Source organism: Epinephelus lanceolatus, chromosome 4 (assembly GCF_041903045.1).
Source record: "Epinephelus lanceolatus isolate andai-2023 chromosome 4, ASM4190304v1, whole genome shotgun sequence".
Lineage (NCBI taxonomy): Eukaryota > Metazoa > Chordata > Actinopteri > Perciformes > Serranidae > Epinephelus > Epinephelus lanceolatus.
This window is the reverse complement of record NC_135737.1, coordinates 25,332,826-25,346,933: the sequence shown is the minus strand read 5'-3', so window position 1 is coordinate 25,346,933 and position 14,108 is coordinate 25,332,826. Positions and strand designations below refer to the sequence as shown.

The window sequence follows — 14,108 nt, the reverse complement described above, 5'->3', positions numbered from 1 at the left end:
TTCATAGGATATCATATGAACTGTTGTATGAGGGTACGTTGCTAACAACAGTGAAACTATACCAAAAGATCCATTTACAAACTCTTACACAACTGATAATCCAAGTCTCATTTATCCAGTTGTATGATCATTTCGTCTCAAACACATGTGACACTGAACTAAAAGTGGGGCGTTTTTGCCTAAACCTTAAAAGATTATCAAAATACTTACTCGACTGATGATTTCCAATCTAACGCATCATAATGTGTGTTAATTATACATATTTAAGAGTAAAGCACGATGCATAGTAGACAGATAGTCAATTATAGGGGCTAATACACATTAATTTGTGTGGTGAGGGGGAAAAACTCCTTTAATCCTGCTTACTAATCTTTGAGGGTTTTTTTTTCAGTTTTTTTCTACATAATTGGAAAAGAAATAAAGAAAGGGAGAGAGAGGGAGGAATGGAGGAGGAAAGAGTAAGGTGGATTGAATAATCGATATCTCCTACTCGGCCACACTCGCTCACTGTTGTGTTAATGGCAGATTAATTGGTCTGCTCTTTAATGAGGATGCAAGATGGAGCAGCCGGCAGCGTGATGTGTGATCGAGACGCAGGTTGTTCGATACACCCCGAAGGAGGAAACGAAAAGACCAAAAGTTTGAGTGCAGAAAGTTCAGGATGGATGGAGGAAAGGAGGGAGAAAGAGAAAGGCGCAGAGGAAAGAAAAAATGTGACTCTGTGGAAGGAGGGAGAAACATTATTGTGTAGTAGCACATAGTGAGTATCAAACTATAAATGAGACTCTAAAATATAGTTGTGGTGTAATGTCTTTTATCATCTATTGCTGTATGTGATTGTCGAAACAGTTTCCAACCTTTATGGCTTCTGACATTTTATATTAAGGTCTACCTGATAACAGTTCTGGCCTCAGTGTAAAAAAAAAGATAGTTTCCCTTCTCAAATTGTTTAATTTGAAGGGTTTTAGAGACCAACTATATGAAAATGCATCATTGTAATGGCACAGTGTTGCCTTGAGCTATATGCTATAGTCCCTGACACACCAAGCCGGTGGTTGTCCATTGGTTAATGTTGGGCCGCAGATGAGTGTCTGTTGCTCTTGTTTTTGTGGTGTGTCCTTCACTGTTGGCACTAGTCAGCCCTTGTCGGCTTATTTTTGGCCAATTTGGCATGTTAAATCGGGGTCTGACCAGGCCAGGTGCTGTGGCAGTTTTGTTCAGTGGACAGGAAGAGAAAGAGAAGTGAGGAAAGCAAACAAATGACTTAAGTCAAGAGGGGGTGAGGTCAAAAGAAACTTGTTGTTTTAGCCTTAGATTTCTTTAGCAGAAAAATTTTGTAATCGTAATTGTTCGCTAGTTTACAGTAAACATTCTTTGTTCTTTCAACATCAGCTTGTGTTGTTAATGTGCTAACTGGTTAACTAGCGTCCTTAATCTGTCCTGTCCGTCTTACGGTTTCTCTTTTTGAACGATAAATTCAGGTTGTTCAGGTGCAACTTCCTAGCTGTGACAAAGACCACGTGAGGTGACACAATAGTTGGGATGCTAACATGTAGCTCATAATATTTACCACCATCTTAGTTAACGTGTGTTGACATTTGCTAATTAACACTAAACACAAAGTACAGCTAAAGTTGGGAATGTATTTAGATTTAAGGGTATTTGGTTGTTAATCAAAGTTTTGGTCAAAGTAAAATTTCAGTTCTTGGTTGCAAGCTATGCGTTTAAAACATAGCCAGCCTCGTTAAATATATGGTGAATGCTGTGTGAAATAGTGCCTCTGTTTTCTCCCCAGTAGGATTGGGACAAATTGTATTGACTCTTTGTGAAGTTACTCTTTGTTTAGGGCAAGTTGCCCCACTTCTGCTATAATTTCATTGTCTGAATTAACACTACGAATCAAAGCAGTCACTTAAAAATAAAATGTCTCCATAAAGGATTACTGAAATTCACTGTGATGTACATTAACTAGTTAGTTTAACAGGAGGATATTCCCATACCTAAACAGATACTGTGATTATAAAATTATACCATGTAGTATTTTTTTAAAAGGGGTTTTTGTTATTGTGTTTAATTTGTCGCCCAGCTCTCCAGTACTTTCAGCCGCACACAAGAGGAGAGAAAAGGTGTAAAAGCATGTGACTCTGAACTCATCATTGTTATTCCACTCTAGCCTCAGTTTGAGTGTATTGTTGTACTTGAAGCTTAGCCTGTTCCCTTGGTAACCATACTGATCACCAGCATTGCCCCTGTACTTACTGGCCATGCGTATTTGAAGGGAATGACAATGTGTCCATTAGTCCCATCCTCTCCTCCTCCTCCTCCTGCCTCGTGTCCTCGGTGGCGAAGCGACTGGGAGTTTCCACCCAGGATCCCTGTGCTGCCCGATCCGAAGGTGCAGGCTCCGGTTGGGACAACCCGGGCCTGGTACTCCTTAAGGCAGGCTTGGAAGAAAGTGTCACATTGGTCCCTGGCAGAGCAGCGCTGCCCCCCACTGGCCTGGAGGTCGCAGCAGTCTCCAGTCTGCAGAAGTCCAAGCGGGTTTTGGAAGTGATGGATCTGAAGCTCAAACATCCCGACTGCACACACAGCCTGAGTCCAGAGAGAGGAGAAGGGTGGGAAAGAGAGAGTTAACATTGTTGGTTACTAAATAGGCACAGTGCATGGAAAGATGAGCAGTTATATGCTTTACTAGCCTGGTTCCAGACCAGAGACCCCGCCCACTCAACTGAGTAGGCTTGCATCTCTGGTCTGGCATACTGCAATGAATTTGCGCTTTATCTCGTCCAAATGATGGAAGGACCAATGAACACTGGGGGTGTGGGCGGGTCTAGCGATTAGCCAATCAGCGCCACGCTGATGTCAAGCTGTGCGCCGGTGAGTAACTGGTGAGGATAGCAACAATGGCGACCGCTACAGATCCTACAGACCACATTAACGATCCTATTGAGGTATTTTGCCACTACTCGCGTTAATGGAGGACCAAATTAAGGAAGCTGCTAAACTGGATTTAACGGCGATGCAGCTGGGCGTGCACAACGACGGAGACATTTTAAACGGGCAATGTGCGCTTGTTTTCGGCACCCCCGAGGCATGGATACTAATGACGTCAGATTCTGGGTGAGTCATTGATCTCTACTGATTGGTTAGGGAAAAATCAAATTCTCTCCCCCTTGTAAATCGCCTTCAATGGAAGCCATGTCAGACTGAAGGTTCTGGGAGCTTCAGTCTGACACTCAGGCTAATGCTTTACAGCAGTATGCATAAAGTCAACAGGTAGGGTAATTTAAATTTGTGTGAACATTCAGGTCACAGCATGCTGCCTGCTGCATGCTGCACGCTGCACACTTTAAAGGCCTAGTGTGTTGGATTTAGTGGCATCTAGCGGATGAGGTTGCAAATTGAAACCTCTCCTGTATGCCAAGCTTGTAGGAGAACTATGGTGGCTGACGTGAATACATGAATGGCCCTGTCAAGAGCCAGTGTTTGGTTTTTCTGTTCTGGGCTACTGTAGAAACATGACAGTGCAACATAGCGAACTCTGTGGAGGGGAATCCGCTCCATATGTAGATTAAAACAGCTCATTCTAAGGTAATGAAAACACAACAATTCTTATTTTCATGTGAATCTACACTAAGAAAACATACTTATTATCTTAAATTAAATTTCTGCCAATACACCCCCCTAAATCCTTCACAGTGGGCCTTTAAAGTCAGGTGGCCTCATGGTGGAGGAAGCAGAGGCTGCAGCTCACTGATTGTTGCTAAGTTAAAGATGGTGTGGCTTTTAAAATGAGGACATGTTTGAGTTTTGCTGGTTAGGAAAGTTGTAGATGGTGCTGAGGGTGCTACAGTACCCCCTATTAACAAGGGGTGGAACAACACAGTCTGTAAATGATTGGCTATTTTACCAATATCTCACAGGCTATGTGAATATTTGTTTTGAATTTTCAATGGGATATACTGAGGTGTCTGTCATAAATATAAATACATAAAAACACATGTTTAAATTGTGGAAACTGAATAAATCATTCCAATCCGATGTGAAAAAGTCATCACGTGAGGTCAAAGTTTAAGGGTCAGGGGCAACAAATGTTAAATTTGAAGAGAAATTTGCGGTAGCAGCACTCTAACTGAACCAAATAAGACAGACCAGAAATGTGCCAGGACAGTTTTTGGGCTGCTTTTCAGAGCCATAAAATATCTTGGACAGGAAGGACTTCCACTGTGGGGGCACATCTATTGGGATGGAGTTTTATGGGAGCTAATAATGAGCGGACGTAACATTATGATCTGCCTCGGGGAAGTGAGTGGTTTCAGTCAGCAGAACACTGATGTCCGCCACCATTCAAAGGGAAATATTAGAAATTTTGGCACATGCAGTCCAAAGATGAATTGTGTCTGAGGCGAGAGAGTGCAGATTCTTTGGAATAATGAAACCACTGATGTGAGTACATCTGAGAAGCTGTCCTGTAGCTCCTCGACCAAATCATCAGAATGAATGTACGAAATGTAGACTTCTGCAAACCACAGATGTGTAACGTTTGTACCTTATTGTTCTAGCTTAAAGTAACTGCTTATGGTGGCACAATCATGGCTTGAATTGTCACCGATGTCTTAAAAAACCCACCAGATTGGTGGCACCATTGCTGCTTGAATTGTCACCGATGTTTTCTTTGTTTTTTGTTGGTCTAGAACAGCTCTCTGCAGCTGGCAACTGTCTCACCTAAGTGGGTGCGTTTACACTGCGCAGCACCCTTCAGAAAAAATATGTTCCCGCGCACATGGTTGTAGATACCAATTAAATTACAAAAATGGACAGAAAGTATTTCAGAAAGACAGATGAAAGAAGCCTTCAGTGAAAAATGAAAGCATGTGTAACAGAGGCTAGACGAGACCAGAGATTTCTTGCAGAGAGGCAGATGTGAAGACTTTCAGCAGTGATTAAAGAAAATATCAGACACAACTATAAATTGTTGTTTTTACCCTCTGGTTTTTGTACAACAAATGAGATATAACATGGTAATTAGTGAGCTTTAGGCGTGCTACTGGAGAGATTTTTTAAACAGAGCCAGGCTAGCTGTTTCCCCCAGTTTCCAGTCTTTATGCTAAGCTACGCTGATCATCTCCTGGCTGTAGCTCCATATTTACTGTACAGACATGTGAGTAGTGTCAATGTTCTCATCTGACTCTCCACAAGAAAGTGATTGAGCATATTTCTACAGACTATTCTTCTAACTTCCTCAATTGTTGTCAGATTGTTCCTGACATCAAACATTTAGACCACAAAAATATGACAGACAGCAAAGATGAAGGTTCACCATGTCTTCTTCATTTATTGTTAATGGTCATCATCAGAAATAACTGATGACCACTGTAAGGACACACAAACCTCCAGCTTTTGCAGGAAATTAAAGGCCATTTTGGGGATGATGGTTTGGCAACTTTTGTGCAGAACCACCATTTTTTAAAATGAACTCTAAAGGAACTAATTCAGCAAAACTATTAATGACAGACGGCTGCATAGGACCAAACACTAAGTGTAAACTGAGAACAGAACCAGAATCCCTTCACTCTGTCGGTGAGTTTAGACATCTTCTCCTTAAAAGTAAGATATAGATAGCCTAACAAGACATAACTTTGATCACCACAACTCTGTCTGACCTCCAATAGAGGCCAGATCAAATTTTTCCATCCAAATCATGCAGACACCACAACACTACTGCCACTTAATGTTGTTTATCGCTCAACTTTCTCATCTTTCTTTCTTCTTTCACTCCACCTTTGTGTCACCACCACCACTCCCTTCTTATTTCTCACTCTCTCTTCCCTGGGGACGATGACACTAAGGGTACTCCTCCTCCTCCTCCTCCCTCCCTTCTTTCTCTATCAGAGAACAAGCTGTAACAACCCTGTCATTTCTTTTTCTTTGGTTATCAACTCTTCTCTGCATTGTTGCCGTACTCCTTTTCATCTGTCTCCCTTTCTTTTCTCTGTGTTCCCTCCCTCTGTTTAAAGATGGGTGGAGGGGGCACACAGATACACACAGACATACACACACACTACCGTTAACAAGACCCCCTGGGATTCTCGGAGCACCGGGGTCAGGTATGTGCGTGCATGTTTGTTTGTGTGTGTGTGTGCTCCTGTCTGTCTGTCTGTGTGTCACTGTAGCAGAATAAAACAATGGCTTTGGCTTCTTGCAACAACTGCAGACACAAAAACATGAAGCCTCTGTTATCTCAGTTTGCCATGAAACCCCCACTGATGAATAAATCTGAATAATTCACAGCCCCTTTTTGGCATTCTCGCACAAACACCGAACTTAATGATCGCTCATTAAGTCCAAGAATCAGAGTCATATATCCCCCGCGGTGTTGTGCGCTTCATCATGGACAGAAATCACCACGGCCAACACACTCTCATGTCTCTGCTGCCCAGCACATGGGCCAGGATCTCAGTCGCCCCATTGTGTTTGGTTTGCGTGTCCCTCTCCTGCCCCTGTCCCTGAGCTGAGCGGGGGTGAGGGGGTGAGGTGGGAGGGGTCAGGGAGATGGAGAGGGGGGTGAACTGGTCTACATCAAAAGGCTTGTGGAGATACAGTGGCGCTCATCACTCTACATCCTCCTTTCTTCCTCTCCTCCTCTCGCTGCCCGAGCCATTCCCTGCATACCAGCATTTCAGCGCTCAGGCTGACCAGAGAGAGACACAGAGAGGGAGACAGAGAGGGAGAGGGACAGTTGGGGCTCAGACCATCTCTGCAGGAGAGCTTTGAGCGCAGGGTTGAAGAAAAAGTTAAAGGAAATCACAATAATTCAGTAAAATGTTTTTCATTGTATCAAGTGCTGCAGTTTGAGTAAGACAACTGTAGTTCACACTGTAACGACACCATCCAAAGGCACAAAGCAAACTAACAGAATGACAAACATCAAATATTTGAACTATGTCAGGATGACTCACAATAATCGACACAACTTTGCTCTCAGTATACCTGAGAGTTTCTTTGAGCCTAAACATCACAAGTTAAACAATGCATACTTCATGTAAAATTCTGCTTCAGAGGCTTTTCCACCCTGATCAGAATACAGTTCTCTGATATATTGATGAATATCTACTGTGACCATGTTTAAAGATATTGAACGTTGTGCAAAATATTCTCAATGAGCAGCTTCAGCTCAAAAGAATCTGTATTAGGAAATGTGTGGATAAGTGCATGTGAAATGGCAGTGTGAAGTAGACTGACTGGGTGTGGAAAAACTGAGACATACTGATGAAATTGCACTTATTTTACTTTAGACAGCTCAGGCTGTTTATCTGTTTTGCAAAAGGATGAACATCTACAGAATCTACTTGAAGCTGATGGTACTTACAGGTTGGTTACATTGGTCCGGCCCATCTGAGATCAAATTGGGCTGTATGAGTCCCAGAAACTAGAATGAGTTTGACACCCCTGCTTTAAAATACAATTTTTGTGTCACTGCAAATGCTCAGTTCATCTATTATATGATCAACAGAAAACATTATGGGAAACACTTTTGATAATAATCGATTAATCATTTAAGTTAATTTTCAATAAAAATGAATGGATGGTTGGGAGTGAGATGGTGGTTCTTAAAGACATCACAGAACCCTGTTTCTTTCACTGTTTTTGTGACTACAGTTTACTTATGTGTAGAAACTAATAAAGATAGTTGGAAAAAAGTGCCAAACGAGAAGACTTCCTGTTTTACGTTGTCTGTTATGATAATAAACTGAGTATCTTTGGGTTTAGGATTATTGTTCGGATAAAACAAGCTTTTGATAGAAGTCACTTTAGACTTGTGAACTTGTGTCAGCATTTAAACTATTTTCTGACATATTACAGACCAAACTAGGAAAACACTCGGAGAGCGCAGACCTTCGCTAAGCAGCTCGGATTTCCTGCCATTTAATTATTTTATCCACTTCGCTTCAACCGATCACCACCAAAATTTTATCATCTGTTCCTTGTCCCATTATCAACCTTTCCTGAAAATTAAATCAAAATCCATTCAGAACTTTTTGAGTTATTTTGCAGACAAACAGACAGACAAACAAACAGACTAATGCAGGCGAAAACATAACCTCCTTGGCAGAGGTAATAATGGACAGTATTTAGCAGATTAACTGATAATAAAATATTTCTTGATTGCAGCCCTGTATTATTGTACTTCAATCAGCATCTCTACACCTTGTCAAGTCACACTGAAACTGATCTGGAGGCAAGGGCACAGGTTTTGTTTCAACATTGGGGGGGACATATATGAGGTAGAAGGTTTGGGGCATCCTCTGCAAGAACATTTTTGGCATCAAACACTTAATTTCTTAAATTCTAGTGGATTTTTATGCACCAATTTGTGCCCCAGTGCTTATCAAGACTCCAACAAATACACGTTCTGTTTTGTGGGAAACAGTTTATGCCACTGAAGCGAGACACATATTAGAGAAATCTAATGACAGAGTGTGAACTAATCAAATTTTACCTTTTGGATCTGGCAAACTGAAAATGATTTTGCAAAGCTAAAATTCACATTGTCACAGTATCTGCTCACACTATGCTGCAGTGTGAGACCTGGGGAATGACAAAGTGGACAACAGACAACATGAAGTGACCACTGGACAGTCAATAAGCTTCACTTATGAACCACTAATTTCTAAGCAGCACTGGGTACCTCCTCATGAACATGGCCTCCTGCCTCCTGCATTAATAAATAGTCACCAGCAGCAGCAGTGGATCCAGAGTGTGTGTTTCTCACTGCAGTGCAGTCAGAGAATGGAGGGAGTGGAGTGTGTTGTTCTTCAGCTGTGAAGAGGTTGCAGAGGTGCGGAGAGAGACATGCAGAGCTGCCCGAACGTTCAACATTCACACGCCCTGGAGTTTACTCGGCTGTGGCCCCGGGCTCCACACACACCCAAGACACAGATGCTGGATGTGAGCTCAGTGTTCAGAAAAAACACGCGCACACACTCACAGTCACACACACGTGCATACTGAAGAGCACCTCTGGGCCTGTTCTTGCTACTGCTGGGTCCTGTCACACATCCTGATCAGGCCAGCAGCTTCTTGACAGCTCGCAGGGCAAAGAAAGGGAAATGCATGCCTGATATGATGTTGGCATAGAGACAAAAGCTTTCCATGCTGCCACAATAATGCCCACAATACCATGAGCAGCTTGCCAGATGCATTTATACAAGTTGCTGCAGTGACCATGCTGTAATCTACAAAGCTTTATAACACACAAAAGAAAGTCTGCATCCATGCAACCAAGGGATATAACGACAGAGGTGATAAGGAACAGTCAGAAAGTGGCTGATAATTGTAAAATAAATATATAAATATATATATAGACAATGCACCAGCAGGCAAATGCTAAAGATGGAGATGCAGAGAAATGCAGATGCAGTCACTCCTTTATTAACCAGCGAACAAGAAGTGGAAGCTGTAATAAGGGGGTGTGGTGCGTAATTAAGGTGCTTTTGATTCTCCATTATTTCACTGAGGAGCCATCACAGTCCCTCAAGAAGACTTTAGGGTTTTATTCAGCACTGAATACCCAAAATTAAATCAGCTTTAACCTCTTATTATGCTTGATTAATGTTCTCTGCCTCATTATATTCTGTTTGGCATAGGCTATAATAATAAATAGTGACTTATTTATAATGATGAAAATGTGATTTAGCTGTAATATTTGTATGCAAACACATATTTTGCTGTGATCTTTGCATCCCATGCTTCTAAAACACGACCACAGTAGTTTTCAGTTGCGTGGGATAATAGGCACCAGCGGGCTGAAACAACAGGTGGGCACAGCGCCATGTAGGAGCAGAATGAGGGCAGCACAAAGAGGGAAGGGACAGTGTGTATGGACTCCATTATTGACTGTTTTCACGCAGCTGTGATGAGAAATACAGGCTTAACCACAGTTAAAAGTCCGCCACGAAGGTTTAAGGGCATGCCGCCCGAAATAGCACTTAATCGGTGGCTTACCTGTGGTTGTATCGTGAGCGCGGCGAGAAAAATCACAGTCCGCTGCAGGTGGAGGTGTCCACGGTGTCGGTCACTCCTCATGTCTGGCTTCCCGGTGATCTTTCCGCTCCCGTTCCTGGGATCCACCCGAGTCAGCCTGTGCGCTCTTGTGCTCTCCATCCCTGCGTCAGAGGATTGGGGACCGTGTTGTGCGCTTTGGCGGCGGCGGTGGTGGTGATGGTGGTGTCCCCCTCCTCCTCCCTCGCTGCGTCCGTCCGTCCGCCCAGCTCTCCTACTCTCCGGTCTTAAACCCTGAAACACCCGCAGAGCCACTTCATCGCGTCCAGGTCAGAGAAACCATAACTACCTCTGCCTTGGAACCAGCTTGGATTTATTCCCAACCCACAGACCCACAAACACACACACCTGATCACCCCCTTGCCGCTGTGTCCAGGGTGGATTTCCACTGGGAATGACACATGCACACAAACACCTACAGGGCACACAAACACACTCCCCTTGCGCTGTATTCCTCCCACCACCTGCGTTAAGAGGCTTTAAAGGTCCAATCTGCCGGCTCACTTCACTTGAACTCTCATCCCAATTAGCTCACACTCTCTCTTCTCCTTCTTCTGTCTCTCTCCAAGCCTGATCAAGCCACACACAAAAAATGAAAAAGAGACCTCATAACATCCCACGTCGTGATGAGTGCGTGAAAGCAGGCACCAAAGTTGCGTCTCTCCAGCGGAATGATTTCACTTTGCGCTCTTCTCATCTAAGCGGCTGGGTGGTCATTTGTTAACCCGATACGAAGCCCGGCGGCAACACAGTCAGTGTGGGAAACAATGAGAGGGAGAGACAGAGAGAGGGAGAGCATGGAGGGTGTGTCCTGAGGCAGGGAATATCCGTCTTTCAGCCCTTGTCCGGATGGTTCCCAGCGCGCACCAATGCGCTCATCCCTCTCCCTGTCTGTACACTTTGCGCAACCTGCGGACCAACCCAAAACTTTTTTTCCTCACTTTTTTTTGTCACATTTACACGTGGGATTAACCTGAACGGTTTCAGTTCCCCTCTGTGGGTTTTCTATTTCCTCTTTACCTATTGTAGAACCTCGCAGGTCCCTCTCCTCCAGTTTCAGGCATTTGCTCGCTTCAAAGCTCCGCCGCTCCAATTAACTGTTTTTCACAGTTTTGCTCGGGCGGGCTCTGAATGGGAAAGTTTCTATAGGCGTTTGAAGCCGTAGCACCCCATAATTAAAATGCCACTCTGCTGTGGATGGTGACATTGAAGTTATTCACAAGTATATTGACCAAAACAGACAAGAAAAGACACGAAACATGCAACTTTGGAGAGTCTTTTTTCTTAAAGGTGACTGGCTGGTGCGCGCACGGTCAGAGCACACGTGACGCAGGTGCCTAACGCCCTCCTGCACACCTTATTTCTTATTAAATGTGACCAGCAAGCCCGCATTTGTGATCAGACTTGTTTCAACAGCTGCCGGTCTGAACTGTGCGCACATGCCGCTGCTTAATGATGCCGCCGGCTGCAATAAATACTAACCGGCTGAGCGCATTAATATAAAAGAGAATTGTAGGGTGTATAGGCATCTTTTTGAATACTGGCACCGGTCACATGGCATATTTTCCACGTCTGACTTCCAGGGCTCGTCTTGTCAGATCCAGGACCTCCAAACAATGTACCTTCTTCATCGGAGGAAATCTAATGAGATTCTGCCTCCCTCCTCCAAGGCCCCGTTGCTCAAGAGCTTCCCTGACAACCGCTGGTGTTTCCGCGGCCTGGCACTCTGCATTGACCCCCGGAGCAGAACAGAGGGCTCTTAAGGAGCAGAGGGGTTGATTTGCATAGCGGAGCAGTGACCTCCAAACACGAGCTGAATTCTAACCAACCATCCGGAAACACGAAGACATCAGTGGGTCTGCTCCGGGGCTGCAGTGTGAGGTTCACCTGAGGAAGAAGAGTCACCAAACACCTGGAACTTCTTCACTCTGTGCGTCTCGTTACCGCCAGGGAAGTGTTGTGAGTTGTGTATTTGGCACCATCTAATGGTCACACATGTCATTTTGTGAAGAAACTTAAGATGCACAATTTATTGATCCCCACTGAGTCCACAGAAGACAGTTACACCTTAATGAGAGCATGGACAGGTTGTGAGAAAGTTCGGCCCTGGGCTCAGACATGCAAAAGGCCCCACCACCTCTTCACACAGGGGCAAGACGCTGTTTAGCTTCTTGCTGTTGTTTCGCGCCTCTTTGTAGTTACACATCTATTTTTTGTCTCTTTGTAGTCATTTGTGTCTCTTTAAGGCTATTTGGTATCTTTTTTTTGGTCGGTTTGTGTCTCATAGTCATCTTGTGTCTCTTTCCTGTCTTCCTGTGTCTCTTTGTGGTTGTTTTGCACCTTTTTGTAAGCCTGCTTTTTTGGGTCTCTTCTTGGTCAGTGCGTGTTAATTCAAGTGACGTTTTGCAAAATCACCACCACGTCACCCCGTGTCAGTTGTCTTTGTACATCCATGATCTACATAGGGAGTCTGACACGTTGTTCTAAAGTAGCTCCGAACTGATGAACCAAACACTGTCTCTAGACAGGACCATCCACGTTATCACATCGGCCAACATAGTTCTCCTACAGCCTTGGCTCAAGGGAGAAGTTTCAGTTAGATGCAATCTGTAACCTCATGGCCTTATGCCACTAAATCCTACACAATAGACTAAATATCAAAGAGTGCCCGTGGATGCAGGTATGCAACGTCACAAGCGGATTTTTGATCTAACACCCAGATACATCTCTAACGTATAGCTCCCAGGATAAGTAGAAGTTGCCTTTCAGTCTCTGCAACTGAAAGATCACTGTGTTGGTGAATGGGAAGGCACTAGGCATGTTGCCAAGAGCATGCAACACACACACACACACACACACTACACACTACTCTCTCTCTCCCTCACTCACTCACACGGCGCCCCGGTGGCTAAGGTCAGTGCTTTCTCAAGGCAAAATAAGGGAGTGTGGAAAGGCTTGGGAAACTACAGAAGAATGTGCATTTCTGCGTACGCTGTTGAACTGACCTGAAGACAATTACTCCGGCCACAGTTTAAGTCCACAACAGGGAGGCCCTGTGTGCGCGGGGCACAGTCGATAGTGCGGGTCTAAATTAAGCTTTTCAGGCCTAAATCACACATCACTCTGCCCCACACTCATCAATCCAGCCTCTGAGAGGAGGTGGCAGTCCTTATTGGCCTGTAATTACTACAGTGTGCAGAGGCCTCTGAGGGTGTGCTGCAAAACACACAGCAGGCATTTACTAATTGGCAACCTCCAGACAATTGTAACCATTTGCATTCATTAGATATTTGTTCAAATTACTCACAAACATTGCGTACAAAGGAGGCCTACAACACAAGAATTCTGAGGTAGTTTTACTTTACCTAAGAACCTATATGTAACTTTTCCACATTGAAATGCCTAAAAACAACTAAACCAGTGTTATATATTTGGCAAAGTTGTAATACTCACATTATTCCAAATGTTTCCAACAATTTTCAAACCACAAGAAATCTGTCAGTTTAATTAAGGACATGGCCTGTGTCATTTGGTCGCTGTTGACTGTCAGTGGCTTCATTATTGTCATATCCCTCTTTGTGCCTGTGTCTGGGCTGCGGTTGTCTGCAAGCTGCTGTCATAAATGGACTTTTTATCCAGTTTTAAGCCACATTTTTATGATACACTTTGTAGATCTTGGTCTTTTTTAGCTTTGTATATATTTTAACCAGATGAAGGATTTTAAGTAATTGGGCGTCTGGATCTTAAGTTAGCAGAGAAACAAGCTGAGCAAACGTTTCCAGCCCCTGCTGTGCCGAACAGCACCAAAGAAAACACTGCTTTTCAATGTGAAACTGCTTTATTTAGTGTTTTTATTAGTTTAAATCACACGGTCAATTGGTTTTGTGGCAGAAGAATCTTTGGTGAATTACTTTGTTTCCTCTAAATAGCTCCTTAACGTCTGGCTTTTCAGTTATCAGAGAAAATAAGTGAGCAAACAGTAGCAGATGCTGGGCTAGCAGCCCCTCCATGATGTGCCGAAATGAGTCGGAGAAACACCTGTTTGT

General features: G+C 43.7%; 1 protein-coding gene across 1 annotated transcript in view; it reads right to left on the bottom strand.

The window, feature by feature from the left end:
- LOC117259348 (uncharacterized) overlaps positions 1–10,939 on the bottom strand; it is a 65,540-nt gene extending 54,601 nt beyond the window's left edge. The window contains exons 1-2 of the mRNA XM_033630628.2: positions 10,006–10,939; positions 2,260–2,592 (exon numbers count right to left, since the gene is read on the bottom strand). Of these exons, the coding sequence (XP_033486519.1) occupies positions 2,260–2,592; positions 10,006–10,164 (492 nt within the window). The 5' untranslated portion in view covers positions 10,165–10,939. The remainder of the gene's footprint in view (positions 1–2,259; positions 2,593–10,005) is intronic.
- Positions 10,940–14,108: the final 3,169 nt, after the last annotated feature.